General features: G+C 34.9%; 3 protein-coding genes across 3 annotated transcripts; all 3 read left to right on the plus strand.

Annotated features, from left to right (window-relative positions):
• The first annotated feature begins 265 nt into the window (after window positions 1-265).
• Window positions 266-3,308, plus strand: LOC128182598 (CD27 antigen-like). Its single transcript, XM_052851320.1, has 5 exons — window positions 266-412; window positions 718-783; window positions 1,228-1,324; window positions 1,863-1,994; window positions 2,981-3,308. Exons 2-5 carry the CDS (start codon window positions 721-723, stop codon window positions 3,124-3,126), a joined length of 438 nt encoding a protein of 145 aa, XP_052707280.1. The 5' UTR covers window positions 266-412; window positions 718-720; the 3' UTR covers window positions 3,127-3,308.
• A 1,216-nt stretch (window positions 3,309-4,524) lies between these two features.
• Window positions 4,525-8,538, plus strand: LOC128182589 (acid sphingomyelinase-like phosphodiesterase 3b). The gene is made up of 6 exons (XM_052851310.1): window positions 4,525-4,669; window positions 5,562-5,760; window positions 6,353-6,597; window positions 6,896-7,059; window positions 7,556-7,733; window positions 8,030-8,538. The coding sequence occupies exons 1-6, from the start codon at window positions 4,600-4,602 to the stop codon at window positions 8,494-8,496; spliced, it is 1,323 nt and encodes a 440-aa protein (XP_052707270.1). The 5' UTR covers window positions 4,525-4,599; the 3' UTR covers window positions 8,497-8,538.
• An 824-nt stretch (window positions 8,539-9,362) lies between these two features.
• On the plus strand, window positions 9,363-16,018 carry LOC128182599 (uncharacterized). The gene is made up of 8 exons (XM_052851322.1): window positions 9,363-9,609; window positions 10,329-10,416; window positions 12,176-12,495; window positions 12,661-12,800; window positions 12,967-13,153; window positions 13,770-13,886; window positions 13,993-14,055; window positions 14,180-16,018. The coding sequence occupies exons 3-8, from the start codon at window positions 12,333-12,335 to the stop codon at window positions 15,610-15,612; spliced, it is 2,103 nt and encodes a 700-aa protein (XP_052707282.1). The 5' UTR covers window positions 9,363-9,609; window positions 10,329-10,416; window positions 12,176-12,332; the 3' UTR covers window positions 15,613-16,018.
• Window positions 16,019-16,025: the final 7 nt, after the last annotated feature.

Below are 16,025 nucleotides of genomic sequence, written 5' to 3' on the forward strand. Positions count from 1 at the left end.
ACTGCGTTAGCTACTTGTATTCTAATTCATACTGAGTAAAAGATTTATTAAGTAGTTTATTGATAATTTCCGGGAAATGGGGTCACATAATTAAGTGTAAGCGTACGAAACATAAATATATGTACATGCAGTGTAGGCGTAAAAAATGGACATGTACATCGCCTACTAGTATCGGCACAATCTTTTTCAGGACATGACGTCATATTACCTCAGGGATTTCCGAAATGCGAACTAAAGAATGGCCATTCGTAACTATAGATAACAGATGGGTAAATTTGTTTTCCCCCTTCTGAAGTATATAAATGAAAGAAGTTGTTTCTTTTGAGCTACAAAATATACAACTGAAGAGCCCAGATCATCTTAAAGGCTTATCTGTCAAAGCCTAAATTCGTAAAGCATCGGATATAAAAAGGTAAAACATTCACTTTAATGAACGTTCACATTTTTTTTATGTTTCATTTTTTTAAAAATACGATCCAAATTGTTGTCATAATAAATGCCATTTATTTGTGTTTTGCTTATGAACAGCCATGTGGCACATTGTTCTAATAAACAAATTGTTTCGCTCTAACTGGACATTATATCAATATTATTATTAGTAGCAGTGATAGTAAAGTCATATCAAAATAGTTTGCATCATTTGAAAATTTGTAATTTTTATAGTTCATTTATTTATTTATTTATTTATTTATTTATTATTCAGTTAATATTTTTCAGGTTATGAAACAACAGAAAATGACTCTAGGAATGGTGTCTCTTCTTCCATGCCTAATCACATTGTCTGTAAGTATGCAACACCTCCCTTGTCACGGGACCGCTGTCTTGAACTTTTAAAATATTTCTGTTTGATTTGATTTGATATTTATGGGCGGATTAAAGGGGTAGAGATCACGACCCCCCCCCCCCCTCCCCCTTGGAAAATTTGAATAGTACAATCTTCATTGTAAAATTGCCGTTGATAGGCATCTGACCCCCCCCCTCCCCTTCCCAGCAAACAAAATTATCCCTCATCCACCCCCACCCCCCCCCCCCCCACCCCGAATAATTTTCTGGGTCCACGCATAAATTATATTTTCAGCAATTAAATTACCTCTTTGATTAAATACTTATTCTAAGTTAAGTACAACACAATTATATAGAAGGAAACTGACTCTAAGACAAGAAATCTGACCCGAGAGATTTATATCTGAATATTTTATTTAGCAGTAAACTGTTATCTTCCTTCAGATCTTTAAACAGGCAGCCATCGCCTGTTCACATGTCGAGAGGACAAACTTTTGGACGGGGGAGACCAGATGCTGTATCTATGTCGAATGTCAACCAAGTAATTTTCTTAATACATTTTATTTTAAATTGATTTATAATCTTATTACTGTATGTATTCAAACGATATTTGTAAAACGAATATTCCCACATGACGCCCAATGATCAAAAGCTAGGAACGTGTTTTTTTTTTATAATAGACCGTGGACTTTCGGTATCAGATGTTTAGTGAACAGGTAAAGTTTAATTTACACACTGAAACAAGTTGAAAGTGTAAAACGTACATAGGTATAAAACTAAATATATTCATTGGTTTCGCAATGATGTTACCTGGAATTTATATATCTATTTACTTATCGAAACAAGTTCAAAGAGTAAAATATAGATACACCTAATAACGATTTTTAATGAGTCAATGACTGAATGAGCGGCATTGATATGTGTGCCAGACCACAGCTTGGCAGACGTAAGTCAAAATTCCTCGGTCTTTTTTTAAGTGGTTGTAATGACAAAATCAATTGAAAATAAAGTAAGACTTGAACACTCATTCCATTTATACATGTGAAGAGAAATTGATTAGATTGTTATAACAATTTCAGATTTTTACGTGAAAGAATGTGAAGTTGACAACACTGCGGACACCTGTGAGCCCTGCCCCGCGGGGTCCTTCATGTTTGACCGCACGGACTCTCACTTTCCATTCCAGTGCCGTAGATATTCATGCCCGCCCGGTAAGATGGCATTTTTATTTTTTATTTCCCCCTCAAGACAAGTGAATTATTTATTTGACATATCAAGTTTGATAAGATTACTCTAAATAAAACGGATGGTTTTTAGCCTAAACGATATTTAGAATATCGATATTTCAATGTTGATAAAAGCGCATATATGAACAAAGTAGCATTACATTTAATAGTGTAATTGATTTTTCGTAAGCTGTTTTAAAAAGCTTTTAAAAGCCTAAATAGAATACACAACCAAATATGATACGTTTTATAGTAAACCAACCAACCTAGTGTTGAATAGATAACATAAAACTTGAACAAAATTAATAACGGCATGATTAAAATTTTAAAAAATTGAATGTACAAAGTTTCATGTGGCTTTACTGGAAAAACAAAATAGCAAAGCAAAAAGAGAAAAATAAAGTCAATGTAAATATTTACTCTCAAGTTGTTGATTTCCTTCGCCTGTGATAACATAACTCTCCTCTTGGCATATACATATTGGGCCTGTTTACCCCTCGCATGAAAAAAAAAACGTTTGTTAGGGGTGAGGATGAATTCTTTATTGTTGAAGTCAGTAACTCAGGCTTGGCTCCTGTCAGAACTGATATTTCAAGTTGGATTCTGATCCTGCTGTTTTCGCACGCAGCTGTTGTTGTTTTTCTTTCATGTTCGCATTGTGGGGGTTTTTGTCTGTTATTGCTGCTTTCACTTTATCAGCTGGATTTTAGGTGCAGATGAACTCGCAGCGAGACCTTATTATAGATATTTATTTATTCATTTATTTTTTTTATATCGAAATTTCATTTATTGATTTGTTCATTTATTCGAATAACATGTGTAGCTATTTATTCATTTCGTTCTCTTCGCATGAGAATGAATTTATTTATTTATTCATATTTTATCTATGTATTTTCATAATGTACATATTTATTCATTTATTTTTCATCTATATTTGTGTATTGATTTATCTTTTTTTTTGTCTTTAACAGAAGCAAGACCGAAAAGCTCTTTCTCAGAGAAAGGTTGTAAGTTGCCTTGTGAATGTGACGAAAGTAGAGGATATATTGGCGAGGATCCATGCTTATGCAGAAAACGGGCGCGGTCTTTTCTATTACAAACACTCCATAGAAAATGATGAAAGCATAGCTTGCAAAGCCCACAGTCTGATCTGCCAGTAATTAAATACAAATGTGTTCTATTGATATTAATTTTAAACTATATACATGTACATACCTCTATATTGAACTGTTAGATGTATTTGTATTTATTCTTAAAAATAAAATGGCATTTTTTCTTTTATAAAATCTTGCGGAAAAACTTTCCTTCTTTTATGTTTTTAGTCTGGCAACGTTGGCATCAAAGACTGGAATGCATTGTCTTTGGAGGTCAAGGAAATTAATTTTAACGAAAATTTAAGAAAGCCGTAAAATCATTCTTGTCTTCTAATGCAAGAGACTATACTATATGACTGTTTGTCCAAATCCATTTTTATCGTATGTATTGTTAGTACTTTTAAGTTATAAGAATGATTAAGGAAACATGTCATTTTTCAAAGCATTGTGCTATATTCCTTTTCAGTATCCTGCCTAAATTCCATAATGTAAATTTGTAGTGCACTTTTGTTATTAATCTAACTTTTATATAAGGACCCCATTAAAAATAAGCTTTTTAAGATTTATATGCCATGTAATCTATTTAATAACAATATTGAACAAGTTAATTCTAATGAACTTGCATATAGTGCTGTGATAATGTCTGGGTTATTTTTATTTGATGTATTTAAGCCTGGCATTCTGTGATATATTTACCTAATAAAATGAATGAATGAATGAATGTTCAAAAGACGAGATAGTTCATTAATGTTCATGTTGTTAAGGTTCTTTTAGACTTGCTCAAGTCTCTATATTTTGAAGTTTTTATATTTCTTGCTTTATTGTGTTTCGGAAATATATATAAATTCCTTCTCGCTGTTATCAAACATAAATTATATTTGGCATTGTGCATATAATTGTATCAAAGAGAGCGCTAAAAATATTAAACATATACACGAGTGAGTCAAGGGTTCTTTCAGTCATTATCGATGAAAAAAGAATAAGTATTTTATATGAACAAGACCCCAGGATCATGAAGCAATCTTAGACTTAAGTCAAAAACTGTACACTGTCTTTATGTATCTTGACTGAAAACACCGAAACAATTGAAATGCCATTAAAAGTGCCTCGATATAAAGTTGTTAATCAAAAATTTTAATCATCATTTTAGGATAAACAATTCTATCATGGCTGACTGAAATTGTTTCAAGATCCCGAGACCTCAAAATCGCAACTTCTTGGGCTTTCAGACAAGCAAAACCACTTTTATTGTATTTAATACGTACGTCCTTTTTTATTTGACTGAATATGTATACATGGCATTGGATTAACAAATTCATTTTATTACACGTACATTGTTTAAAATACTAGTGTACATCTCTCATTTCGTATTCTTTAATCCACTCGATTCGAATCTCGACTTACACACATGTACAGAGACAGTCATTTAGAGGTAACCTTGCTGATAAGAGATCGCAAAGCTTCAAATGCACGCAAGTTCTCAGATCTAATCAAAGATGGTTTTTCCTGGTCTATGCATCGTTTTCCTTTTATCCTTGCTCCGGACCTCTTTGTGTGTATCGGAAGGTATATTATATACATGTATTAACTAAATTTAAAATCGTTTTTAAAAAAAACTAATAGATTGGTAGAGGTGACAGCATAAACTTATTTTTTTAATTGATATATGTTATGAAATGGACTGTCGAAAAAGAAAGGAAGGAACTTAATTTCGAATGATCGTTGGGTGGATTTTACATATATCGTTGAACAATTTACAGGTTATGTTGAAGGCTTTTTAAATATTACGTTAAGGTTGGAATTTAGATGAAAATAAATGTTATTAGGTAAGATTGAACAAGTAATGCTGAAGATTGGACTTTACATGTTACATGTAGGCTATATTTTACACGTTACTTTGAAGATCGAGTGCTACGTTTTAGGTTAGACTTGAAATGATAGGTTTTAGGTTGGATTTTAGGTTGTAGGTTATAGTTTATAAATTACTTTTAGATCGGATGATAAGTTACATGTTGATTTTTACATGTTACGTTATAGGTTTTATTTAACATGTTACATTGTAGATCAGATGTTACGTTGTAGACTGGATTTTGTATGCTACGTTATATAGGTTTGATTTTTCATATTACTTTATAGGCTAGATTTAACATGTTATGTTCTAGGATGGATTCTTTCATGTTAAATGTAGGTTAGATTTTACATGTTACATTGAAGATCGAGCATTTCGTTGTAGGTTTGACTTAAAAAGTTACATGTTACGTTTTAGGTTAGATTTTAGTTTACATGTTACGTTTGAGGTTGGATTTTTAGTTACATGTTACGTTGTAGGTTAGCATTTACATGTTACTTTGTAGGTTAAACATCACATGTTACGTTGTAGGTTAGATTTTTCATGCTACTTTGTAGGTTAAACTTTACATGTTACGTTGTAGGCTGGATTTTACATGTTACATTGTAGGCTGGATTTTACATGTTACGGATTTCCACTGGGACCGTTCCTATTCTAGCAATGATCTCTCTTGCAATGGCGTCGTGAACACCCATGGCATGTATGGGGACTACTGGTGCGACTCGCCATTCTCTCTCATTGATGTTACAATGAAAGCTATGAAGAACGCGACGTTAGATAAAGAAGTGGATTTCATGCTATGGACTGGGTAATTACCACTTGGAATTTTCTGGAAAAAATAAACAAAAAGCATTTTTAAAATATGATCCTCCATAACGTTGTTGCAAACAGACGTCTCTTATTTTTGTTGTAAATTTAAGTGTTATGACAGGGTTGACAAGACTGGCTATAGTGTTTGGAATGCCTGTCGCAAAAGTATTTTTTACGTTTTAAAAAAAACTCGTTAGAAAGTCAAAGTCATGGAACCTCATCTTTGTTCGAGTCCAAATTCAATACTTAGCTTAGACCTGTCCCCGGGGCTATAAAACTTAGATGAGCTCACTTTTGATCTCAGTCTCACTTTTGAAAAAGGAATATATAGTGGAAAATTGATAATGAGATCAACAGTGAGCTCCTTAATTTTTATGGCCCCGGGGCCTGGTCTGCTGTGTTGAAGTTATAAACATAGGATCTCGATTGTTGAATGCAGCTATCATGTGCCTACATTTTATCTTTAAAAACAATAATATATGCGCTTGATTCTGATGTTTAAAAACATGATAGTATTGGCGATCATTGCAAAAAGGTTCGTAACTATTGGACGATACATGTATACTGAATGCAATGGGTTTTGTTCACAGTGATAGCGTACTTCATACACCTGATGAGAACCTGAGCATAAACGAGAACATCGACATTCTCACAAACCTCACAGGCCAACTGCAGGAGGCATTCCCAACAATGGACGTCTACGCCACCTACGGAAACCATGACTACTTCCCTAGCAACCAGTACCCTCCGCATAACAACGAAATCTACAATAGGACGCTGGAACATTGGAGAACATGGATCAACGATAGTACGCAGGAAACCAACTTCCTGAAAGGTGTTGGAAGTGTTTTATTTAGGTCAACAAATTACCCATTATTAATGATATTTGCCTTAAATTTTCAAATTTGATATTTTGTCATCAACAGTAAAGAATAAATGAAGATATTATAGGCTTGACAGTTTGAATATTTTTCCTGTATTTATATACAGGGCTCTAAAGGAGATAAATTTAGCCTAAAAATGACCACGAGCATCAAGCCCTCTTTAAAACAAGTACTATATATATCACTGTGTAAAATATTAACCAAAGATGCCGAACAAAGTTAAGAAACCGTTTTTGATGCCTTCAACAGGTGCCTATTACACACTTAAAACAAAGTACGGGATGAGGATATTGGCCTTGAACACCAATCTGTACTACACGTCTGACAAAGTGACCACACACATGGACGACCCCGCCGATCAGTTCGTGTGGATGGAAGGAATTCTGATGCAGGCCAGAAGGGACCACGAAAAGGTATGCGAAGGTTTGGTTTGTATTGCTTCATTTTCTATCACGTTAGAGAAAAAATGAATGAATAAAGGGTTGTTTTCGCCCCGTGTTATTTACGCCCTTCTTCACTTCCAAACGGCTTCGCCCCCACTCTCTACCATCGGCTGAGAGAGGAACGAACGACAACTCTGCATGGGAGAATGCTTCGCCCCGTCTTGAATTCGCCCAGACAAAGTTGAGTTTAAAGAGAGTCAATAAGAGACATTGTAATTCGTCCAGTCTTAAATAATTCGCCCTCTACATTGTAACAACGAGGTCGAAAGGGGCAAACATAAAACGGGGGCGAATATTTCCCTGTGTACAGTAGATCCTTCGTGGTACTATCGGCAATGTTGGATAAAACATGACGAAACTGTTATTGTTTGCTTATAATGTCTTTGATTACCTATTAGCTAAATATTTGCACAGAAACTATATACTTGTAATTGAGTTTTGGTTATCTGTTCATTGTTTTCTAAAGGTATTGGTTACCGGACATGTTCCCCCGGGTATTGCTGCAGAGGGAGGAAGACCCTGGTTCTACCAACATTTCAATACTCGTATGGTGCACATATTACAACAATACAGTGACGTCATCATCGGGCTTCACTTTGGTCATGAGCATGCTGACACGTTTAGAATATTCTATGATCATTCTGGTAAACATGATTATTACATAGATCATACTTTTCGTGTCGATTTCTTTCTTCTGAAATATGATATAGAAAAATTATTTTTTTTTAAGTGTGTACCATCAAATAAAATAGTATTAACTAAATTTCAATCATGCATACTACCCATACTATACACCCTAACTACTATGTATTCTCCAGTTTATAAATGAGACATATACATCATTTCATATCCAATTATTCATCATGAATTTTTTTTCTTACGACTAATGAATAGGATTATTAGAAATCGTAAATAAATCACTCGGCATCTCCATTTGTAGGACGACCGGAAATGACGCTGTACGTAGCCCCTTCTGTAACTCCTTGGAGATACAAAATTCCCTCGGCAACCGGTCCAAAACACAATCCGTCGTTCCGCCTCATCAAGTATGACAGGACAACAGGGCGCCATTTAGACTTGGTTCAATACTACATGGACCTTCCCGAAAGTAATAAACAGGGCAGACCAATATGGAGCATCGCTTACACAGCCACCAAAGACATGGGCGTCCCTGACATTTCTCCAGCATCCATGGATGGTTTCGCAACTCGAACCAAAAATCCAAACGGTCCGGAGTTCCAAAATCACCTTAGGTGGCGAAATGCCAATGCCGAAGTGATGCCGTGTGATGCGCTATGCCATTCGCTGATTTTCTGTAACTTCTTTAAGGTTCACGATCACGATTACAAAACGTGTTTACGTGACACGCAGCATTATACAGCATCCATATTTGGGAAAAGAAAATAGTTTATTTTGTTTGTATCATTAAATTTTTAACAAAATCCAAAATTCAGTTTGGGTTTTTCCCTTCCACAGTTGGTTTTTGTATTGAACTTTATCCAAAAAAAGATTTAAAGATTCTATATTTGAAACTTTACTCTCACTGATGGAGTCTATTAAGTCGAAGTTGCAGAGTCTGGTGGTTCCAGACGATAGAAAATAAGGCAATTACGAGGAATTTCATTTTGAAATAATGTGATAAGTAATCCAGAAATATGTATTAACATACATGTTAACCTCCAGTGATGAAAAATAGGTAGATTTTGAACACAAAAGAGGTAGCATTGCGCGCTGCGCGCGGCGGTTTCAAATTTCACATTTTCACATTTTTACATGAAGCTCTTCTGCTAAAGGAGATTCATATAGTCTAAAATACGGCCATGACCATCCAGACGTCTTAAATGATATCCAAGCGAGCTCTTGTAAGTAACATCAGATATTTCAATCTTTTGGATATTAAGTGTAAAAAAAAAATCCTATAAATAAGAATTTAGATATGATTGTTTTAGCCAGTAACATATTTATTAAATGAGGGAAAATTCCATAACTTTTGACATTTCCCGATAACATCTTTATATAAAGCTCTTTTTCTCAAGGAGATAAATAAAGTCTAAAGATGACCACAACCACCCAGCCATCTTAATTGATATCCAAGCGAGTTCTCGGAAGTAACTACAGATATGACAATCTTATGGATACATGTAAGCGTTAAAAATTGCATCCTATTGATAAAGAACTTTTTTACAAGCCGATCAATGACTACTGTTTTGTTACTGGAAAAAAAATAAATCCTTTCAAGCTTCCTAGACCTACTACAAAATAGAAGAACAGCTTAAAATAAGATCTTCTTGGAAAAAACAAAACGACATTCCTCAACTGAGAAAAACAAATTAAAGTAAATACTAGCATATTCTCTATATTTAGTACAAAAATTAATCTTATAAATGTATGATTACAACGGCTTCATTCCGATAATATTCACGTGTATTTTTTTCCGGGAATCGAACGAGGAAGTGATTGGACATATTTACAATGCGTCTGAAGTCCCAGGTAAATTACTCCGTGAAACAAAGGGAAAAGGTGAGGTTGTCTTTCATTTCTTTGGTATTGCAGGAAATGTGTTACAATAACTATGTATTCCAAGATGCATGAGAAGAATTCGGCGATATGAGATTTAATTAATTCGTTGTAGATGAAAGTTCCTGATGTATAACATATCATTGCAGTTTCCATTGTTTAAAAATTTCTAATCATATTTCATCATAAAATGCATTTTAATAGGTTTTATTACGTAAATTAAAATCTTGTTTTGAAAAAACAATGACTTACAGATGAGATTTGTTGCTAGGCGATAAAACAAATGAGAGATACGGCGTCATAATGTTAGGAGAGTTTCAAAATGGCCGTTTTGCATGGTACCTTTATACCATTGGATAGCATCCAGTTTAAATCGGTACATTTACATGCAGCGTGTAATTTTTAAATGAATGAATGAAAATTTCAATTACCTTGTTCCATCGTTAGTATAACTTTTGCCGGCGACGGAATTTTTATTCGCACATTGTATTGTATCCAAGCGAAAAGTATCTTTTCTTTTAAGTTACGGCCATAAAACTAAGCTGTCTTTGGTAAAAAAGAAAGTTCGGACGAACAAAATATTTGATCGAACGATATGGGCATAATTATGGTCAAACAAATTACATATTTGCTGAAACGAATTAGCTATTTTCTCGGACAAATGTGTAATTGTATTTTGATAGTTTATGGTTTGTTTAATAACTTTTTTTTATTATTCATAGGTGACCGAACAATAAAATTATCTTATCAAATGCATTGCTGAACTCCACATGAACCCTTTCAGATAAGCCTCACCTGTGTAACGGACAGGTAAAAAACACCAATCCTTTATTTGATGCAGGTTATTTATAAATACATATTACAGTGTACATGTATATATCAATTTGTGTATGGAAAAGAGTTGTTACTGATGAGTATTATTCAGTTGGTTTTCTTTAAATGACATTCACAGAATATGAAAAAACTTTTGTTTCGGCGGAAATGTACGTCTCCTCTCTCTCTCTCTCTCTCTCTCTCTCTCTCTCTCTCTCTCTCTCTCTCTCTCTCTCTCTCTCTCTCTCTCTCTCTCTCTGTGAGCCCACTATTCAGTCAATTTAGAGATTAGAGAAGGTGGTCTACAGAGAGCACAAGAAACAATACTAGTAGTCCATCCTTGCTATCAAAGGTATAAACGAATCTGACGAGGAAATAACTACTAAATGAAAATAGATAATCATATAAACTTATCAGACCAATGTTGTACATATACCAATTGTTTTGATATTGATTCGTTGTTTTATCTAAAAATATGCATGAGTAGTACATGCATTGTGTCTTAGACTATCAAAATCGATAAAACCACACTCCAGAAGGGAGTTATCATTGCAATTGTTGTAGTTTTTTATGCTCAATTAGGTCACATTTATCACAACGGGAAACCCCCCTCCCCCACATTGCACCGCTAAATACACAAGTAGGCCAGTAGTTTTAAATTCATAATAACTAATAATTTCACGCCCCGGCTACTTCATTTAAATGCAAATCGAGGTTTAAATTTAGCCGAATAGTGAACATTTTTGCCTTGTAAACAGAGGCTTTCGGACACCTGTCTTTTCAAATACACAGTTACTGTTGACACAGACGAAAGCTGGATGTACATATATGTCATAGTTAAATGCATCTATCATCTACTGTGACATAGTTTTATTTCTCTGCTGGTCTTAGAAGATGCAAGAAATGGGGAAACAAGTACGTTTTTTAATCTTCTAGTCGCCATGTTTATCTAAGAGCTCGTATTCTTGAATGATTACACAATGTGGGGTTGGAGGGTGGGGGGGGGGGGGGTAATTGTAGTAGTGTATAAATATAGTATACGTAATATATTTTTTTCTGTGATAATGAAAGACAACATTTAGCTAGCTACCCTAACAAAATGAGGTAATAAGGATGGAATAGTTTGAGTTGTCAGAGTTCTAGGTGATATTATGTACGTCAGGCTTATTTCGAGTTTATTTTTATATACGATCCTGATACTCATTATAAAGAGGAGCCTTTCGTCTGACTGAAAATGACCTTGAGTCTGATGACGAGACCAAAGATTGTTATTTTGAAACCTGTAGTACAATATTACGACAATAAGTAGGCAGAATAAAGGGGAAACCCTTCACATGAATGCGTCATCCCCCATGTACTTTTTTTTAAACTTGCTTGTTTACATGTACTGAATGTACGTTCACACTTCACAATAATGCATGTCTGATAGAACTATAGTTTATGAAATACAAAAGACTCGTCTGATTATTGGTCTCTTTTTCTAATTATAGATATTGATAGTAGCTTTGGTTATGATTCTATCATAACCCCCCCCCCCTCCTCCATGTGTGTGTGTGTGGGGGGGGGGGGGGGGGCTTAATATCCATACCATGATAAATGTTAAGTATGTTTTTACATGCACTTACATGTAAATTCGTACTTAAAGTACGTTGTGCACTAAACCGACTGATAGTTTAGTACATGCTCTACAATGTAAATTCTTTTTTAAATTGCATTTTAATTTCATAATTTTTTTCTTTCCTTTTTTTTTTACCAGCTGCATTTGGACCCGGATTAAAGTGCTTATGGCAGTTATTTAAAATTAATTACTTAAACCATGTGGTTATTCAACTGAGAGAGCTACATCAATCTAACTATAATAATTGATATATGTCATCAACAACAGAAAAGCTTCGAAACTTCATCGCTCAGTAATGGATAGCGACATTGACGTTAGTTTTGGCCCAAAATTACAAAAGGATTCATTGAACAGTGATAATCCACTCGCCATGAGGGGATATTGCTCTTTGGAAGACGGGTCGTTGATGAGACCCCCATGTCAGAACCAGCCTACAAGACCTAGTGACATTGATGCAAGTAAGTAAATAGCTGTAGATATGTGGATTAACGGACAAAATTCGGGTTATAACATGTCATAGATTCTACGACATGTCAACACACATTTATCAATTCCATATCTGTTTCTTTCCTATTTTTCTTTCAAAAATATGTCTAATATTATTCACAAAATGATAAATTCAGGGCAGTGTCTGATAGACCCACCAAGGCATCAGCCGACATTGTCACTGGATCGACCACCAGAAGCGGAAGACGGGGGAAGTCGAACAGAACCGGAAATACACAGTACTTCCGGTCTAGATGATTCGTGTCAACTTGAAACGGTAAACACGAAATAAGACGCATATTTCCTATGGACATTATCTTTTTTTTTTTAAATTTACATATTTTTTTTTTTATAAAAAGGGGTTGAAAATTGAACCATCTATAAAATTATAGAATAGTTTCACCACACACACACACTAATTTATCTATCTGAATATTCATCAGACATCAAGTGAAGAGAAACTCATGTTCGGTAAGGCGATCGACAGTTTAGACCCAGAATCCATTTATGGTTCCGGTTCCGGTTTATCTGGCAATCTCCGGAAACCAAGCAATCTCAGAGTGGATTCCTTGACTGAATCAAATGAAAATACTGGAACCTCTGAATCTGAGGACTACCTTAATGATAACGGTAAAATTGTTGTAAAATTAAAAAACAAAACAAAACAAAAAATTACCAACAAAAAACAAGTGATGGCTGGATTGACAATTTGAATGAGTTCTATAAATTTTTAATCTTAATGAAGCCAGGTAGTAATGGTCATTTTAGGCCACTTTTCAATATTGGTAGCTATCTATTCCTTGCGTCAAAACAATTAAAAATATGACGCTTGCTTCAAGCGAAATATGCATCGTTTGCGTGGTCTTAGAACCATTTTAACAAGAGCTTGTACTTTGGGTAGTTGTGTCAAACAGCAATGTGACGTAGGCCTGTCTATTTCATTGCTGGCCACTCAGCCATAAATCTTTGAAATCAACAAGATTTGTCTGACGTTTGGGCTAAGACTACGCAATCGGTGTATATTTCGCTTAAAATCGCGTCATTCTAACTTATTTTGACGCTAGAAATAGATAGCTACGTTCAACCGAAAGTCCAATGTTCTAGCTCAAAAGCCAAATAAATCTTGTTGATTTCAAAGAGCCATGGCTAAATGGCTAGCAATGAAACAGATTGGCGTACGTAACACATTGCTGTTTAACACAACTACCCAAAGTCCAAGCTCTTGTTAAAATGGTTCTATTTTCAGAACGATCCTCAGCAACAGGTGAATCCAGTATCGGGAACTTTTGCAGTTTGGATGTTCGATCGCTTACCGAAAGCCGCAACACTTCGTCAGAGTATTTTGCAGGAATCATAAAATCTGGTAAGTTTAATTTTTTTTTCGATGTTTATAATTTTCACAGATTATGAACTTGGTTATTAAAGTAACCGAGTAAGCTTAACGTATTAATTTTCATGTATGTATTTAGAACAAATGATGGCGGATTCAAATTCCCTATGGCAGACTGGTCTAGACTATTCCTCAGTGGACGGTAAGTAGATATCACTTTCTGAACGTTGCAATACTCTTTTGATATTGTTTTGTTGATATAAGTATAATTATAAACTTGTACATGAATCTTGAGTAATAAGTAACTATGTTGTTGTTTGTTTTAGAATGTCAAATGCTGCAACCGAGGATTCCCGACTTTGTATTAAAAATGTTTGTAAGCATTTTAAGTGGACGTCAAGTTAATGCTGCTTTGTTAGCAAACTCGTTGTATGATTCGGGTATTGTCTCAGAGAGCTGTTTGCAACTTTTAAACGACGACCAAGATTTATCCGACGATGATAAAATTAACATTGTTATCAAGAATATCAACAGAAACGTAACAACCCTTCAGCTAATATACAAAATTTATAATAGCAATTTTTCTAAGGTTGCACAAGACTTGTATGCAAATTACATACAATTTGCAACGCAACCCAAAACTAGAGAGGTTACCCGAAAAATTGTCGGAGAGCGTAAAAAAATACAAATTTACTTCAAACAAATCAAACAAAGCGTCCATATGCTCGTCTCTTCGAACATCCAAGTTAGTGAATTAGGAAAGATTATGCTTCGGGAAATCAAAGAAGAAACTAACCCTGGCAGAAAACGTTTCCTCTATGATAAATACATTTGCCTTAAAGCAGCCGAAATTGATGCAAAGACTAACCTTACGGACAACGTTGATCCAAAAGGAGAACCCTTCAAAGAAATGGGAGAAGCGATCGAAGAAAGTTCGTGTCCAGAAATCTCGCTCATTCTAATGTTGGGCCGACAGGCAGACATATCTTCTTCCCTGGGTACCAGTCCAAGTGATGGCGAACCGTTTTTGGTGCAAGCTTTTCAGTGGCAGGATATATGCGAAAGATGTATCGAATCGACGGATATGATGTATAAAAGCGTAGTTTTCAATCTGTTACAGTTTCAGAGAACGAAAGACGAGGAATATCGGCAAAAGGTTTTAAAACAGGCTAAAATGGGACTCGAATCTCTTTCCGAAGAAGATGAAGACGTGCGATTATTTTGGTCTCGGCTTTTTAGACTGAGAATAATCTATTGTCATTTGGGAATCGGAAAAAGGTGTGAGATTATAGAAGGGTATGAAGTAACCCAGGATTCAATCAAAATTGTCCAGAAGATGTTTAAAGAGGATAAGTTAGCCAACTTGGAACATCGGAGGAAAATGATGTATGGAATAGCAGTCGCGCGATTCTTCCATCTTCAGGGTGGCTATCAAGAAGCAAAGGACATCATTGACTTAACAATGGAATTTGCTAATGAAGGAAAATACAGTGAAAAGGAAAACATTTCTGCTTATCAAAAAGTTCTGCATAACATAGATGTCCCTGAACTTGTCTTTTTTCCAGACGAGTACTTATTCAACACTATTTCACCGATTTATTCGCGACAATCTTCCAGGACTTCAGCAACGTCTACCAGTTGTTCCGAAAAAACCTCCTCTAAAAGTCAAATTCTGTTGACGAGTATTTCCTCGGGTGAATATGGAAATATAACAGATAGTGACGGGCCAAAAGCGGCAATGCCATCCACTGGATCATAGAACCATTTTAACAAGAGCTTGGACTTTAAGTAGTTATGTCAAACTGCAATGTGACGTAGGCCTGTCTATTTCATTGCTGGCTACGCAGCCATGTCTCTTTGAAATTGACACAATTTGTCTGGCTTTTGAGTGAAAACTACACAATTGTGTATATTTTGCTTAAAACCAGCGTTATTTTAATTTGTTTTGACGCAAGAAATAGATAGCTAAATCCTACCGAAAGTCCAAGGTCTTGTTAAAATGGTTCTAAGTTTTGTGGATGGTGTATAAATGTTTAAAGTTTTGAATAATTACGTTGAATTGGTTAATGGACACAGGGATGGCATATTGAGCATGATGAGTGAATTCGAGAACAGTTCATTAGTGTGATATATATTTCATAAAAATGGAACAAAACTTTTTAACTTTTTAAC

The sequence above is a fragment of the Crassostrea angulata genome, chromosome 4 (assembly GCF_025612915.1).
Source record: "Crassostrea angulata isolate pt1a10 chromosome 4, ASM2561291v2, whole genome shotgun sequence".
NCBI lineage: Eukaryota > Metazoa > Mollusca > Bivalvia > Ostreida > Ostreidae > Magallana > Magallana angulata.

What these genes read in the sequence shown, in the direction of transcription:
- LOC128182598 (XM_052851320.1), top strand. Translation starts at nt 721, where the DNA reads ATGAAACAACAGAAAATGACTCTAGGAATGGTGTCTCTTCTTCCATGC. An exon ending in CATGCCTAATCACATTGTCT is followed by an intron (nt 784 to 1,227) that starts GTAAGTATGCAA and finishes ATCTTCCTTCAG; the next exon opens with ATCTTTAAACAGGCAGCCAT. An exon ending in CTATGTCGAATGTCAACCAA is followed by an intron (nt 1,325 to 1,862) that starts GTAATTTTCTTA and finishes TAACAATTTCAG; the next exon opens with ATTTTTACGTGAAAGAATGT.
- LOC128182589 (XM_052851310.1), top strand. Translation starts at nt 4,600, where the DNA reads ATGGTTTTTCCTGGTCTATGCATCGTTTTCCTTTTATCCTTGCTCCGG. An exon ending in CTCTTTGTGTGTATCGGAAG is followed by an intron (nt 4,670 to 5,561) that starts GTATATTATATA and finishes GTTACATTGTAG; the next exon opens with GCTGGATTTTACATGTTACG. An exon ending in GATTTCATGCTATGGACTGG is followed by an intron (nt 5,761 to 6,352) that starts GTAATTACCACT and finishes TTTTGTTCACAG; the next exon opens with TGATAGCGTACTTCATACAC.
- LOC128182599 (XM_052851322.1), top strand. Translation starts at nt 12,333, where the DNA reads ATGGATAGCGACATTGACGTTAGTTTTGGCCCAAAATTACAAAAGGAT. An exon ending in ACCTAGTGACATTGATGCAA is followed by an intron (nt 12,496 to 12,660) that starts GTAAGTAAATAG and finishes TGATAAATTCAG; the next exon opens with GGCAGTGTCTGATAGACCCA. An exon ending in GGACTACCTTAATGATAACG is followed by an intron (nt 13,154 to 13,769) that starts GTAAAATTGTTG and finishes TTCTATTTTCAG; the next exon opens with AACGATCCTCAGCAACAGGT.